The sequence below is a fragment of the Barbus barbus genome (assembly GCF_936440315.1).
Source record: "Barbus barbus genome assembly, chromosome: 3".
Classification (NCBI taxonomy): Eukaryota; Metazoa; Chordata; class Actinopteri; order Cypriniformes; family Cyprinidae; genus Barbus; species Barbus barbus.
Genome location: NC_136731.1, coordinates 30,475,564 through 30,491,469, shown reverse-complemented (window position 1 = coordinate 30,491,469; position 15,906 = coordinate 30,475,564). Strand labels below are relative to the sequence as shown.

Here is a 15,906-nt window from a genome sequence, read left to right as displayed (position 1 = left end):
TGATCCAACTGATGTGTGGCTGCCAGAAACCAAGAGTGTGAGATCACTGATGGATGAGTAGCAGTTTATTCCATGTGAACAAACACCTTTTAAATTAACAGTGAGATGTGGAGGTCAATAATAGTCTTCAGGGCTTGTAGTTTCATAGATCAGCTGGAACACAGAGGTATTTTTTGTTTATTTTAACATGGTTGCCAATTCTTGCTGCTATGACATTTCTATGAGGGAGCAGACAAGTTTAGTGATTTTATATAGCTATGAGTCCCCTGACAGGTATGAATAATCAAAACTAGTTGTTATATTTGCTGACTTGTGCCTTGAGGACACAATTGTTCTCTTAATATCGGATTGCATATATGTATAATATGTTTAAGTCTCTATTATGAGTCAAAGTCAAATAGTATATATGTAAACTGGGATCCAAATTTGAAAAATGTTATTGAAAGAAAAATAAAGAAATACTGTATATTTAAAATAAATTTATTTCATACTAAATATAGTTTAAATCTATTAACATATTTACTGACATATCGCTCAACGAATTAAACGTTATTTGGAGTACAACTTGTGCACAAAGCACATTTGTTAATATTAAGCCTAAAATGTGTTTCATTGTCACTATCGATGTGGATTGTTTGATCTTTTAATAATATCAGTCTTTAAATGCAAGATATTGAAAATGTACCAGTATCTTGTTTGAACCTTGGAAGTTATGTCAATACACACTATTTTTCAAGTTCAAGTTCACTAACGTTAATCTACTCTCCTGAAATTAATTTTATTAATTTATTCACTTACACCTTAAAAGAGAGAGAGATGTGTTATTATAGTTGACATATTTCTATGTAAAATAACCAAACAAATGTCTCCCAGATGTTTAGAGTATTTGTTTTATAATATTTATATATTTTATATTTATATTTAAGTGTATTCATTATACAAGTATTTGTCCAATACCATGAACACAACTGCTCAATATATTAATTATAATCTAAACTAAAATATGTAAAATTATTTATTTTCTCATTTTTATTTAGTGCAAAAATGCTATGTATGTTTAAATGGTTATATATTTTATTTCATAAAATGATTTTAAATGCCTAAGGTGCATTCTGTGTCCATGGTTCGCACCAGAATAAATGTCAGGAATAAACACTACTACTTTTTCATACTGATTCATACTAAAAAATAAACATATTAAATATAGCCTATACTTGTGTGTGTTTATACATAAATTGTATATTACAGTTAATACAAAAAACACACACACACACAAACTTGTTTGATAACCTCATAATGATTCATATTGAAAAATAAACTTACTAAATGAAAAAAGTACTTTAATTTTATAATGTAAATAAATAGAACTATTGTTAGTGATTTTTTTTTTTTTTTCGTGACGTATTGAGATGTTCATGATTTTAGATTGAGATATTAATTAATTTCCCTTTAGTGGCAGTGTTTTTCTGCATAATCTAATTAGTGAGAATTGTTTTAATTTAATAATATTGTTTTAATGTTAACTTCAAACTTGCAGTTCTGTGCAAGTTAATGAATGTTCTTGTAGTTCAAGTGTATGTGGTTGACCGTATTGTCTGCCAAGTCCTTTGTAAAGCAGTTGATGTGGTCTAGCTAAAGTGTTTTAATTCTACTTGCTTGCATTCAAATCCAAATTAAAGATTTGCATCCCGTTTGCTACCTCAATTATCATCCAAAAAAAGAATTGGAAATCTTAATTCAATTCTGACATGCGGTTCATGTTATTTTTATGTGTGTTATTCACAGATTTTCACCACTGCACCATGCAGCTCTCAATGGAAATGTGGAGGTTATAACACTGCTGCTGGAGTCTCAGGCCATAGTGGACATCAGGGACCATAAAGGTACCAAATAAACATCAGTGTAAAGTGTTAACTTTAAAATGGCTTCCTTAAATGATATATTTGACCTGTTTTGGCACACAGATAAAAAAGTACAGTATAGCTTTGGATCTCACGTCCATACAACCTGACAAAAACTTAGCTCTAAATGTATGTTTTAGTCTAATGTGTATTTTTTTATATTTTGCAGTGCAGTAATATTAAAAGTCGTTCCTTTCATGTTCCAGGGATGCGACCTCTGCATTATGCAGCATGGCAGGGAAAATCGGAGCCCATGAAGTTGCTACTGAAGTCAGGCTCCTCAGTGAACAGTCAGTCTGATGAGGGTCAGATCCCCCTGCACCTGGCTGCTCAGCACGGACACTATGACGTAGTGAGTTCACTCTGCTACAACACTGTTCCTCAAAGACTCCATATGAGCACCGGTGTATGATAAAAGATTCGGCATGCTGTTATGAATACTGACAACTTGGAACCAGAACCTGACGAGTAAATGCTTTGAAGCTAGATCATCCCACACACATGCCATTAATTATGTTCATGTTATGACTGATAGCTGAAATAAAAAAAATTGTGGTAACACTTTAGTATAGGGACCAATTCACACTATTAACTATTTGCTTATTAGCATACCTGTTATTAACATATTGACTGTTTATTAGTACTTATAAAGCACATACTCTGCATGCCATATTCTACATCCATAATCAATACATAAACTTAACAATTACCTTACTAACTATTAATAAGCTGTAATTAAGAGTTTATTGAGGAAAAATATGTAGATAATGGTTTGCTAATAGCAAGAATTGGACTAAAATAAAGTGTGACCAAAATTCTATACTATAATGTCTAAAATAATTAAATAAGAAAAATAATTAATAAATAAATAAATGTAACAATAAAACATTGTGAGACTGAGTTACAACAAATAAAAGTATTTAGAACATAATATTTTCAATATCGGTCAATATATCCCCTGTTGACAGATACAAATGAAGTAAGTTGAAATAAATTCTAAAAAAGTAATAAATGTATATAAAATATTAAGTGTAAATGTAAATATGTATTCTATTTTATTCTATTATAATGGAATATATGTGCAGTATAATATGGTATCGGCTGGTAACCGATATTGTAGTAATATACCCAAATCCTAAGAAAATAACTTAACAGCTGGTTACCTGTTTACAGTCTGAGATGCTTCTGCAGCACCAGTCAAACCCCTGCATAGTGGACAATGCTGGGAAGACCCCGCTGGACCTGGCTTGTGAATTTGGCCGGGTTGGGGTGAGTCACACGCTGCTTTTTTTGGTCACTGTCAAATGACTACTACATCTTTTTTCCTGTCTCTAATTGGCTTTTGTGTGCGTGTATGATCGTCTGCTTGCTCTGCAGGTGGTCCAGCTGCTACTGAGCAGTAACATGTGTGCAGCTCTGTTGGAGCCCAGGCCTGGAGACTCGACTGATCCCAACGGCACCAGCCCGCTGCATCTCGCTGCCAAGAACGGACACATTGACATCATCAGGTGAGCGTTTAGAGCCCTGAGACTCAGATGGAAAGACAGGATGCATGGCTTGAATGCTTTTTTTAAAAATAGAAGTCACACCTCTAGTGCGCTTTTCCAGATCTCAGACTGCCTGTGCCAGGTCGATATTACACTTCTGTTTACCAGACACTGAAAGTAAATCAGGTCACGTTTTCAAGCCACTAAAACCTCTTGGGATAAGAAAACTTTACAACAACATTGCACACTTTACAATAAGGTTTCACTTATATTAGGTGTCATGAATCAACAAGAAGCTAAATATTGTGACTATTATTTATGACTATAGGTTTATTTTTTTAAGGGATAGTTCACACCACAATGAAAATTCTGTCATTAATTGAGACATGAACTATTTTACCAATGTCCTTACTACGTTTCTGTGCCTTGACCGTGGTAGTACCCTTGCTGGAGTGTCAGAAAGCTCAGATTTCATCAAAAATATAATTTAATTTGTGTTATGAAGTTGGAACTACATAAGGATGAGTAATTAATAACATAATTTTTGGGTAAACTGACCCTTTAAGTAACAGTTCAATAAATTAAATTTCACGGAATGTACTGTTTATTATTATTAATAATAATAATAATAATAATAATAACAACAACATATGCAGTTTTCATTAATTCATGTCTGTTTTATAATGCATTAACTAAGGTTAATTTATACAACTAGAATTGTTAAAAAAGGAAATGTAGAATGTATAAATTAACATTCTTTAACATAAAGAGTGCATGTTTTTTATTAGTGCATGCTTTTCATGAGCTGCTGGCAGGATTTGCGCCTCATATATTACGGGCTATGATACATCACACGTAGGAATCTCTCGTAACACATCTGTAAACCTGATGTTTGTGAAAGGAAATATATTTCCTGCCATATCTAAGCCTGATTCACAGTCCACAGCAGCACGGCATTAGAAACAAATACATATTCTCTCTGTGGCATCATTATCAGGGGACCCAGCATATGCTGGTTAGGTATGTTTTGAAGCATGGCAGCTGGTTTGAGCTGGTTTAAGGTGGTACTGAGCGGGTTATGAGCTGGTCCTGAGCAGGAGGTAGTTGTTTAAGACCAGCTTAAACCAGCTCAAACCAGCTGCCATGCTTCCAAACATATCTAACCAGCATATGCTGTTTTTAAAATTTGGCTGTAGGCAGACTCAGAGATTGTGTGTATTGACTAAAACATGTAGCAGTTCTGGGATGGGACAGGGAAGTTTGAGTGAAATTATAAGTTGAATCATTAATCAAGAGAGCACTAATACAATTATGCCGTGTTTGTGTGTACACATGTTCATTTAAGCAGACGGCTGAAATATTTACCTCCTCACTAAGTGTCTTTGTGCCGTTATAATCAAGCTGCAGCAGGTTTTTGCATGGTCAAGCTACAGTCTTCATTTGTCAAGCCATAATACATAATTGAATTTTAAAGGAATAGTTCTCCTAAAAATAAACATTCACTGAGAATTTACTCACCCTCAGGCCAGTTTGTTTCTTCATCGGAACAGATTTGGAGAAATTTAGCATTGCATCACGTTCACCAGTTTATCCTCTGCAGTGAATGGGTGCCGTTATAATGACAGTCCGAACCGAACAAAAAGGAAAGCAAGACAAAAATACTGATTTAACAATAGGATAATTTACGTTGTTCCTTGAATCGCTCTGCATTTTAACTGAACCAGCACTTTTAATATTTTAAGAGCTAAGAAAGTTGTTCTATTCATGGTCATAAACATAATCAAATGTAGCATGGACTGGAGCTCTGGGATGGAAATGTATAGGGGGGAGGGAAAAGCCTATATTAATGCATGTTGACTTTATGAGCCATTGGTGTGATGTGACGCTGGGTCCCGGTGTGTGTGTTTGAGTGTTAATGAATCCATGTGCTTGATGAAGTGAGACTCTGCAAACAGACGCGCTCTCACTGATGCTAATGAGCAGCCAATGAGCATGTGATGATGATGCAGGCGGCGTGTGCAGGTCAGAAGTGCTGGATTTATTGCCGCTCATGAGAGAGAAGGGGAAACAGTCAGTCACTTAACATGTATTACAGTATCCATATATCACGTCATGCTTGACAAAGCCATTTCTGCTCTACTGGCACCAAACAGAATTGCAAAACCAATTGTTTTCAAATAATTCCACAAAAACTCTGTAGCTGTAGTTTAGAAGGGTGACCATATAGCATCTCTTTTTCAAGGTCATGTCCTGGCCGGGATTTCTAAATTGCTGAAAATGTCTGGATTTGGCTTTGTTTTCTTGTTTTTTTTATATACTTGCTTAAGGTAATAACTGAAAAGTAATTTTACCAATAGCATGCAGACATTGTTCATAATGAACCAATCATGGTGCAAAGAAGGTGGGATTTGCAGAGAACAGTTAAATACGCTTACATATAATGTATGAGGACTATAGAGAGCATGTTAATTGGAAAACAATGCCAAAACCTGGACATTTTAGCCAACTTATAAATCCCAAGCAGAACATGTCTAGGAAAAAGGGATATATGGTCACTTGATTTTTTTGAACAAGGGATCCAGTTTTATTTTATTTTAGCCTCTGCTTTACGCACAACTTCATGTTTCATCTCACCATTCATTTCCACACTCACCCATTTTGTTTGAGACATTGATGTGTGTGTGTGTGTGTGTGATGAGATCTGAGTATAATCAGAACTGGCCTGGAGCTCAGAAATCAGCTAATTAAAGAAACTCTTTGATGAGCTGTAAGTCAATTATCACGTGACTTCACATTGCATTATTATACAAATGCCCAGAGGTCCTCATGCAACTATTTACATTGGATGAGAAATCTATCGCTCCAGATCTCGGCTCAGCTGTGCATTTTGCGCATCAACATACAAGCTCAAGCAAGACACTGGACAAGCCGTGTCCTCAGCATCACCTGCAGTATCTGTGTGCAGACAGCTGCACCTGCTTGTGATGAAGGGCATCTTTCCATCTCTCCACTGCTAGCATGAGCACGGCTGAGTGTGCACAGGCCCCATCCACTCCCTAATACAACACACTGCCATCCATCATTGTGACAGCCAGAGCCAGACCTCCTTCATTATCAGACAGAGATGAGAGGAAGATCAGAGGTGTTCTGCACTGTCCTGTCTTTGTACCTTCCTAATGCTACACTGCATGTCAGACATTTTATTGGACAACAATCAGATTGACACGTTAATCACTGCATCATACAGTACACCCACATGTTCCTTATTTGATTTGATATATGTATAAAACCGATTGTATTATGTATTGTTTGCCTTTTTGATTTAAACCCTTTGGTTATTATTATGATGATACATGAATAGGCTCAGTCTCAACAGGACTATCAGTGCAGTTGCCAATAAGGATCAATATTAGGTGTCAATACAGATGTCAGCATGTGACTATGTCAGTGTATATTCTAGTGCAGGGGTGTCAAACTCTTTGTCATGTCAAGAACTGGCTTGGTGTCAATATCACTTTATGCTGGGCTTTATTTTGTTTAACCTTGGTGTACCGAAATAGAGTTCTTGTAGTTAATTAAAAAACCTTTTTGATGTGTGCATAAAATAAATGTTAACTGAAACAAAATAAAAAATAAAGTTATTTCAACTATTTGCCAAGAAAACATTTCTAATTTTATTTAATTTAACTTTATCAACTAAAACTAAAACTGAAATAAAACATATATATTGCCTGTAATACTAATAAAGCACACAACAAAATGACTAAAACTTTAATTGAAGTGAAAACGAAAACAAAATATTAATAGGAATATGTCCTATAATAGGAACTCCTATAATAGGAACTCCTATAATACAGGTCCTTTTCAAAAAATTAGCATATTGTGATAAAGTTCATTATTTTCTGTAATGTACTGATAAACATTAGACTTTCATATATTTTAGATTCATTACAACACAACTGAAGTAGTTCAAGCCTTTTATTGTTTTAATATTGATGATTTTGGCATACAGCTCATGAAAACCCAAAATTCCTATCTCAAAAAATTAGCCAAACTATTTGGCACTAGATTGATCAATGTCTCATAAAGACTATAAAAGGAGCTCAAACATCTCCATGTGATCACCAGGTCTATCTCTGCCCATTTGACACTCATCATAAGTGACTGTAAGTGTTGCTGTGTTGCACATTAGAATAAGACCCACGGACAGCAGCCCTCCCCTGTCACATGTGCCCACACATCACCCACATCTCCAGCTCTGATCAGCCTGGAGCTAATTGTAGGCCATGTGACTGTGCAGGTTACAGCGACAGAGCACGGGCTATCGCAAGGCTGTTAATTACATCATTAATCCAGTAACCCCAAAGGCCGTACGCATTGGCCAACCCTAAACAGATTGATGCAGTGAGGGAAAATATGAAAGCAGGCTTCATTTTTTGTTCATATCTGTGAAAGAAATGGATCATGGCACCTTTAACCAAAGCTGTTACCTTCATATTCAAATGCTGTCTCCTAAACTCAGTGTCATGTACATGTGTTAATGCTCTCATACCTTTAATTAACACAGATGAATGTGGCCATTTGCCCACTAACATAAAGCGTTTTTCCAATGTGGGCCGATGTTAAGTGACGGCTTAGCACACAATTGGACCAGTGTGTGCACACCCGACCAGTCAATATGTTATTTAATCTGATGCATTTTCCAAGAGAGGTCGAGCATGAGAGGGCATTATGTGAAGCTAAAACAGGTCATTTTGGCAGCTAATAATAGGGGGAGGTGTCTGATGCAGCGCCAGGGCCAAGTTCTCTCACCCTGTTTCCCATCCTCCTCTCTGTAGCCATGACTCAGGCCACCTGTGTTTGCTGATGTCCTGTTGCCGTAATTGAATTTACTCTAGTGTCAGAAGGTCGTGCTCTATCTAATAGAGGCTGTTCAATCTTCAGGAGGCTGATTGGGGGTTTTTGGGCGATTTTGCAGTTTAATATACAATAGTAGGGTAAGATGGGGAAGACACTTTTACACTTTTTAGATACTTTTACATAATGTAACTTCATTAGATGTAAGTCTAGCATGTACGGGATGATGATGATGCATCAGCCAATGTGTTATCAAAGGAACTAAATGGAAACATAAAAACTTTAAAGAATGTGTAATTGACTTTTGATGTAATTTTTATTCATATATATATATATATATATATATATATATATATATATATATATATGAATAAAAATTACAGTGCTGTGGTATATGACACTAAACTCTAATTGGCGCCCAAACTCATACACTCACTTTTACTTTTACTTTTATTTTTTCACACATAAAAGCAATTCAGTAACTTCGGTAATTAATGTGTTTTTATTTATTTTGTAAATAGCTGTATAATTAGACAGCACAGCCATCTGGGTAATAGTGCAAAAAACTCTCATCAGGAAGATGATCACTTGAGGACAATAACACGTTTATTTGAGAATGATGATCTATGCATGAATTCTGAGTCAGATGTAAGCAGTTTGATCACAGCGCTTTTCAGAGTCAAACTAGTTACTAATTTTGTCCTTTCTTAATAGATTGCTGATCCAGGCCGGTATCGACATCAACAGGCAGACCAAAGCGGGCACTGCCCTGCATGAGGCTGCGCTGTGTGGGAAGACGGATGTGGTGCGCCTCCTGCTGGATGTAAGTGGATAGAGAAACTGCTATTGATCCCTGAGGGGAATTTAGTGCGCAACAATATGGAGACAAATCAAATAAAACCTCTAATTTATCATTGAGAAAAAGCACCAACATTTAATTAACTGACTGACTGTTCAAACCATGTTTGTGATAACATTGATTGTATTAAGAGCATAACTGAGTGTTATACTCATAAATGTCTTAAACCAACTTTGCTAGCAAACAGTCTGCCCATTTAGATTCAATCTAGCAGTTTCAATGGTATGGTGGTTTCCCTCAGATTTGGGCTGTTAGGTTTAGTGAATTGGTTGGAAGTGGCCAGACAGAGTAGACTAGTGTGGTCTGTTTTCTCACACAACCTCTTATCTAAATTCACCCTACAGAGTGGCATCAATGCAACAGTGAGGAACACATACAGCCAGACAGCTCTAGACATCGTCTACCAGTTCAGTGCTACACAGGCCAGCCGAGAGATCAAGCAGATGCTGCGAGGTAAGAAAAAGGGTAAATATATATCACTTATTTACACCTGTTTGTGTTTTTATATATGTTCATATGTGATGTGTAGTGGCTCATGCAATTTATATCTGTTTATCTCAATGCAGATGCCTCAGCAGCCTTGCAGGTCAGGGCACTGAAGGACTACTGTAACAATTACGACCTGACTAGCCTTAATATAAAGGCTGGAGATGTTATCACGGTAATATTCAAAAGACCTGCTCTAAAACAAATTATGAATATTTGAAGCTAGTTTGAAGTCAATTTGTTTTACTCATGCATTCTTAAAATTCAAACTGTGTTAAATATGTAGACGTTTTAAAAAAATCACATTTAATGTCTCAGGTCAATTTTGACTGCATAAAAAATTCCAAATTAATCCTTTGAAATAATTGTAGATAGTTCAGTGTACTTTCAGAATTTGTCAACAGAGGGTGGTGTTGACTGTGTTTCCCCCAGACTTTCAAAAATAATTGAGATATGTACATCAGCTCCCTATACCATCTCTTCTTGCTCTATAGTATGATATTTTAGACTCTATTGGAATAGTCTAATTTCTTTAAGTTCAGAAGTTTTCAAGGACTCAGAACAAAGGTCAGAAGTCAGAAAAGTCACAAACTTGCTCCAAAAGCCTATGTAAAATGTTTTACATACATTTAAAATGGTTATTTTTTAAATGATTATTATTTATGGACATGTATTCTATTTATTTTATTCTAGGCGTATTTAGTTAAGTATCTGTTTATTTTTCATATTGTTTGAAAAATGCCTAACAAATGCCAAAAAAAGTGAAAGTCAATTCCAGGAAATAATAAATAATATTGAGATAATAATGAGAAATAATAAATAAGATAATAAGAAATGTTTCATTAAAATAGTAAAATCTCAGCAATTTTCTACATTTTCAGCATAATTTCTACATTTCTGTAACATTCTTAAACACAAGATTTTAAATGACGTTAACTATGAAGATCCTGATTTTAAGTTTGCACTTAATTTTGCCATTACAAAGTATTAAGGGTGATGTAGATTGATTGTAGATGATTCATTACTTATATAGGTTCTGGAGCAACATTCAGATGGGAGGTGGAAGGGCTGCATCCATGATAACCGCACAGGAAATGACAGAGTGGGCTACTTCCCCTCCAGCTTGGTGGAAGTGATCAGTAAGAGGCCTGGGGCTGCGGGTAAGAGAGGACAACAGGCGGGTCAGTGCTGCCTCTTACTGAGACCTCACGCACTCTCAGATGCACAAGTAATGCTGCTAAACTCACATGACCCTGATTCTGTTTACAGCCAGCTGTTCATGCAGCTCATGTGCACTGGATTGAGAGCCAGACAGGGCTATCTGCTTTTGTGGCAACAAAAACAGGGCAAATGTGGAGCATCTCTAGCTCTTTTCTGATCTCCTATTGCTCATTTTATACAGCATTTCATTCTGTCAGAAAGGAATCTGCTGATAATAGTGCCTCAAATATTAGCTAGGTCTCCATCCAAACATGGACAGCACAGCAGAACTCATTGGATTGCGCCCTCTGCTGGTCAACTAATAGTGGGCATCTAGATAAAAAAAAAGTTGTGACGTATTGTCAAGTATGGTGACCCATACTCGAAATTGGTGCTCTGCGTTTAACCCATCCAAGTGCACACACACAGCAGTGAGTAGTGAACAAATGCACACACACACACACACACACACCTTGAACACACACCCGGAGCGGTGGGCAGCCATGCTGCAGCGCCCGGGGAGCAGTTGGGGGTTCGGTGCCTTGCTCAAGGGCACCTCAGTCGTGGTATTGAGGGTGGAGATGTTCTTCTTAGTTCACATTGGCCAATAAGTACCTCTTTATCCATGATAGAGAAACTAATTTTGAGAAGAGAAGAGAAGAGAAGAGAAGAGAAGAGAAGAGAAGACCTGTTAAACCTGACCCTGAATATATTTTTAGCTTATCACGAGTCATAGGAAGAATCTTTGGGCATCAGAAGACTTTTCTGTGTACCCGTGCAGATTTCTATGATCCATGAAGTGTGCTCTTTCCATCCAGAGGGTTTATGGCTGGTCTATGGCTCTGTTTGGGAATGACAGCAGGGGACTAATCTATGTGTTCATTGTGTCTCATGCTTCACTAAGTATCCATGTCTGTGTCTACATCTGCTGCTCGGTCTCCTCCACTCCATCCACGTTTTTGTGCCCTGCTTTTTGTGCTTTAGAATATTTCAGGTCCTTTTTTATAGTCCTTTATTTACTGAAATTGTAGTTTTTATAAACATACTGTAACTGATGTAATATCTGTTATATTTATGTAATTAGTGAAAGGAGGAGAGTTCTCATCTCAAACAAGCCCTCTATGAAGTCCTGCTGTGCTCACACTGAACATAAATGGTCAAATTGCGCACTCGCACGGCCACCCACACACAGACTTACTGAAAAAGTTGTGCATACTAAACTTCTCATTTGAGAAGATCACACTATTTCTCCTCAGGCACTTACAGAAATAGACCTTTCATTTCACTCAAAGCACCAGCTCATTTCCAATTCATTCACTAACCTTGCATTTACACAGATCGCTTCTATTTCAAATATATATATATATATATATATATATATATATATATATATATATATATATATATAATGTATGTATATAAATATCAATAGACACCTTGAAGATGATATAGTTACATGCATTTCGCTCCATTCGCACTGAATAGCTTGAAATATAAAGTAAGCGTTTCTTCCTTTTGATTTGTGTTTTATGGTTTTGCTGTTTTGAATTTCGTGATTGGTTGTGATTTTTGTGTTGGGTTAATTTGTTTTCCCTCTCTTATGTGTAATTGTTTTGTTTGTTGTGGTGGTGGTGGTTGCTGTGTTGTCGTATCTAGGTTCATGGAGTACAGTCACTTGTACCCAACAGTATCAAAAGATACAGCTCTGTGCGCCGGTGTGCGGCCCTGTGTCGCCCGCCGTTGCCATGGTGAATGGGGACTCGTATCATGAGATTCATATCCTGCCGCCTCCTCCACCACCGCCACCACATTCCCATCTGCCACTTTTCACTTCCTTTGGCTATAGCAGGTCCCCAAACACCTCAGGAGAGCCGCACAGTGGACAAGGTACAGATCCCCTAATCTGTCTCCACTGTATTATTATTAATATCGTTTGGAATTATTATTATTATTATTCACAAAGCTTTAAGGAATGTGTTAAATTACAGTAGTTCTCATTTGAATAGTCTGAACAATAATCAATTAGCTCCAATAATTCCTTAAAGTTTTCTGAATGAGTTTTTCTGGAAATTATTATTTCTGAATGTTTCCTTATTTACATTTAATTTTCATTTCTGACATTATTTTGGTTGTTGATTTTTTTTTTTAGAGTCCAAGAATGACCAAGATTTGGCTAGTAAGTTCTTTTAACCAGCACAAAAGAGGTTCACGGCCTCTCTTTGTTGAAGCTGTTTTCTCTCCCCTTTTACTCCTAAATCTCCCTGAACTTGGTGCTACATTTTCCCTCTCTGTGATGACCACACCTGGGATTCGCTCCACTGCCCCCTTCACTCGTTCTCTCTTTTACACGTGACCAACAGGGAATGCACAGCCAGCCTCTCACCTCTCCATATCTGCATCTCTGCACAACATCAGTCTGTGTGTGTGCCGTCAATAAACATCTGTCTGTTTCATCTCTCCTTCGTCTCAACTGTACTGATCTGTCCATTCATATATTAACTCTGATCCTTTTAGCGATTGTGTATCAAACCAAACTTTGATATTGGTATGGAGCATGTTGCTATTCTTATGTACTCTTGGTCGTTGTAAATTGTAATATGTTTATGTCTGGTTTAGTTGTAAGTGATCAGAAATCATCAGGCTCGTGGAATCAGTGGCCTCAGAATTTGAAGGGTGGCCACAGCCAACCTGGACATACTTTCAGCTACCAATGAAAGTTTTGTACTTTCAGTTCCCTTTAACACCATATTTAAATCCATTATGAAGAATTACGCTGATTTCTTTCCTTTAAAATGGTGAAACAAATCTGCACATTCTGTCTCGGCCTGGTAATTGTGAAACAAACCCTAAAGGGATAGTTCACCCAAAAATGAAGATTGGCATCATTATTCACCCTCATGTCATTTCAAACCTCTATGACTTTCTTTCTTCTGTGAAACACAAAAGAAGATTCTGTGAAATGGTGTGTTTTGGTCCATACAATGAGTCAGTGCTGTCCTATGGTGAGTGACTTTCTTTGTATGGACATAAACATAAAAAAGTCTTATTTTGAGTTCACAAAAAAGACATGAGAGTGAATAAATGATTTTACATTTTTACAGAATTTACATTTTTAGGTGAACTTTCCCTTTAACAAATTTTTTTTAAAAGTCTGGTGAGGCTCTAAGATGTTATTGTGTTTATTTGAACACATTATTGTACATTTGTGGTTTGATGGCTTCAGAATCCTAATGAACTATGCTCCTGTAATGCACTGCAACACCTTTTGTTGTTATATCTATTTACATATATAATCATATATCTCTGTATATATTATATATGTCGTACCTATGTGTGTGTGTAAATCAAGGCATATATATATGTATATACACATATATACAGTACATGTTTCTTCTTTTATATTTCATGTACCTCTGTATATAAATGCTCATATATATTTGTGTTAGATATACAGTATATATATTTATACGTGCTTGCCTTGCGAGTGTGTTTGAAAGGGAGAGAGAGGCTTGCAGTCAAGCAGACTGCTAAAGCGACAGTTTAGACATAGATTAGCTGTCCTCTTGCCTGACCTGTCCAGAAAACTTCTGATCGGGCAGGTGGCCAAGCCAGGGCACAGTTAATGATGGTTTCTGTGTTAAAGGTTCTCGCGGCTCAGAGTCCAGTCCACATGGCTCACCCACCCCAGCCGGTGGTCCCCAGGGCGGCAGCAGCGAGGAGATCTGGGTACTGCGCAAGCCTGTGGCAGGTAACAGCAGGACTGCCCCCTCCTCCTCTTCTTCTTCTCTCATAAATCCCCCTGCTTTGCCACACTCCCAGTGCAACTGCTGTACGCCTGACCTCAGAAACCTCCTCAATTGCAGGCGTGTAGGTGCATTGAAAGGCTCTCATTCACTCTGTTAGAGCAGCATCCGTTAAATCGTTCCCTCAAGAACACACGTACAGACAATCCACAGATATGTCTGTAGCCGTGTGTGCAAACTGCATTTTCAATGAAGGCAGTGTGGGCCTGAGTTTGTTTGTATTAGTGACTATGCTAACATGTCGTGTGTCATCAGTCACCTGGTCTTTGGTCACCATTGTTATGTAAGTCTCTGTCATCCCGTGTATCAGATCAGTGCATTGCAGAGGGGAAGTTCATAGTGGTGTGATTGGAGGGTTTCGGGGAGGTGTGGTCCGACTGGGCTGACTGTGTTTGTGTGTTTGCTGGGGGTTTGTTGTTCCAGGTGGAGACCGCAGCAGTGTGGGCAGTTCAGGCAGTGTGGCCAGTGCTCGATCCTCTGGTAGTGGACAGAGCGCAGGCAGCAGCAGTATCCTTCATGCACAGGCAGAGGGAGTCAAGGTAAGCTATCTGACATGCAAAGTGACTCAACTCCAATTGTGGTTTGAGAACATGCCGGAAAGAACTTACTTGTATGTTGCTGGTTTAAATGGTTAGACGTGTCTTATTATCTAGTAATACTGGCAATAGAACAATCTCCAAGAACTGAAAAAAACAGGTCATAATGTGTTAATGTGAACAACCAGGGGTGTGTTTTACAAAAGCATTGTTAGCTAACTATGGTCGTAAATTCCATTGAACTCTATTGGTAATGATGGAACTTGTGACCATAGTAGCTTTTGGGAAACGCACCCCGGTTCAATTGTGATTTAGAATTGACCATTCGCAAAGAGCTTGATTGACAGGCAATCTGACTATCTTGAATCCGCCATCTTGAGGCACCACAGTGATCTGTCACAACACATTAAAGAGCCACAAAATAGCATTTATATTTTGAATTTCTTAAAAAGAAAATTTTAAAGTTGAGACCTTGTTTCTTTCCAGAAGTAACCTGCTTTCTCTTGACTATCGGCATGTTGTCTTCTTTGCTCTGTGATGTATTTTTTTTTTACTGATTGAGAGCGGCATTGTTTCTCTGACATAGCAACAGTAACTAAGGAAAGTGGATTTTTGCAAAGGGTCAATTGAACCAACTCAGCCAATGACCTAAATCCTGAGGTCCCACTGCTTTGCACATTTTGTACATCTTCCTTATTTAACACAGCTAATTCAGATCATCAGCTTGTTAGGTGAGTGCTCCATGAACTCAACATCAGATGAAGGAGTTGAGAACCA

The 15,906-nt window shown here is 37.4% G+C and overlaps 1 protein-coding gene across 2 annotated transcripts in view; it reads left to right on the top strand.

Moving 5' to 3' along the window:
• LOC306859175 (caskin-1-like) overlaps positions 1-15,906 on the top strand; it is a 104,701-nt gene that overhangs the window by 64,333 nt on the left and 24,462 nt on the right. The window contains exons 3-14 of one of the 2 annotated variants that reach the window (XM_079400076.1): positions 1,786-1,883; positions 2,108-2,253; positions 3,075-3,170; positions 3,279-3,409; positions 8,960-9,068; positions 9,449-9,557; positions 9,671-9,765; positions 10,624-10,750; positions 12,447-12,677; positions 12,940-12,966; positions 14,434-14,538; positions 15,017-15,132. In XM_079400076.1, coding sequence (XP_079256202.1) covers positions 1,786-1,883; positions 2,108-2,253; positions 3,075-3,170; positions 3,279-3,409; positions 8,960-9,068; positions 9,449-9,557; positions 9,671-9,765; positions 10,624-10,750; positions 12,447-12,677; positions 12,940-12,966; positions 14,434-14,538; positions 15,017-15,132 — 1,390 coding nt within the window. Of the gene's footprint in view, positions 1-1,785; positions 1,884-2,107; positions 2,254-3,074; positions 3,171-3,278; positions 3,410-8,959; positions 9,069-9,448; positions 9,570-9,670; positions 9,766-10,623; positions 10,751-12,446; positions 12,678-12,939; positions 12,967-14,433; positions 14,539-15,016; positions 15,133-15,906 lie in introns of both variants that reach the window. The other variant, XM_079400075.1, reaches the window with a different exon arrangement.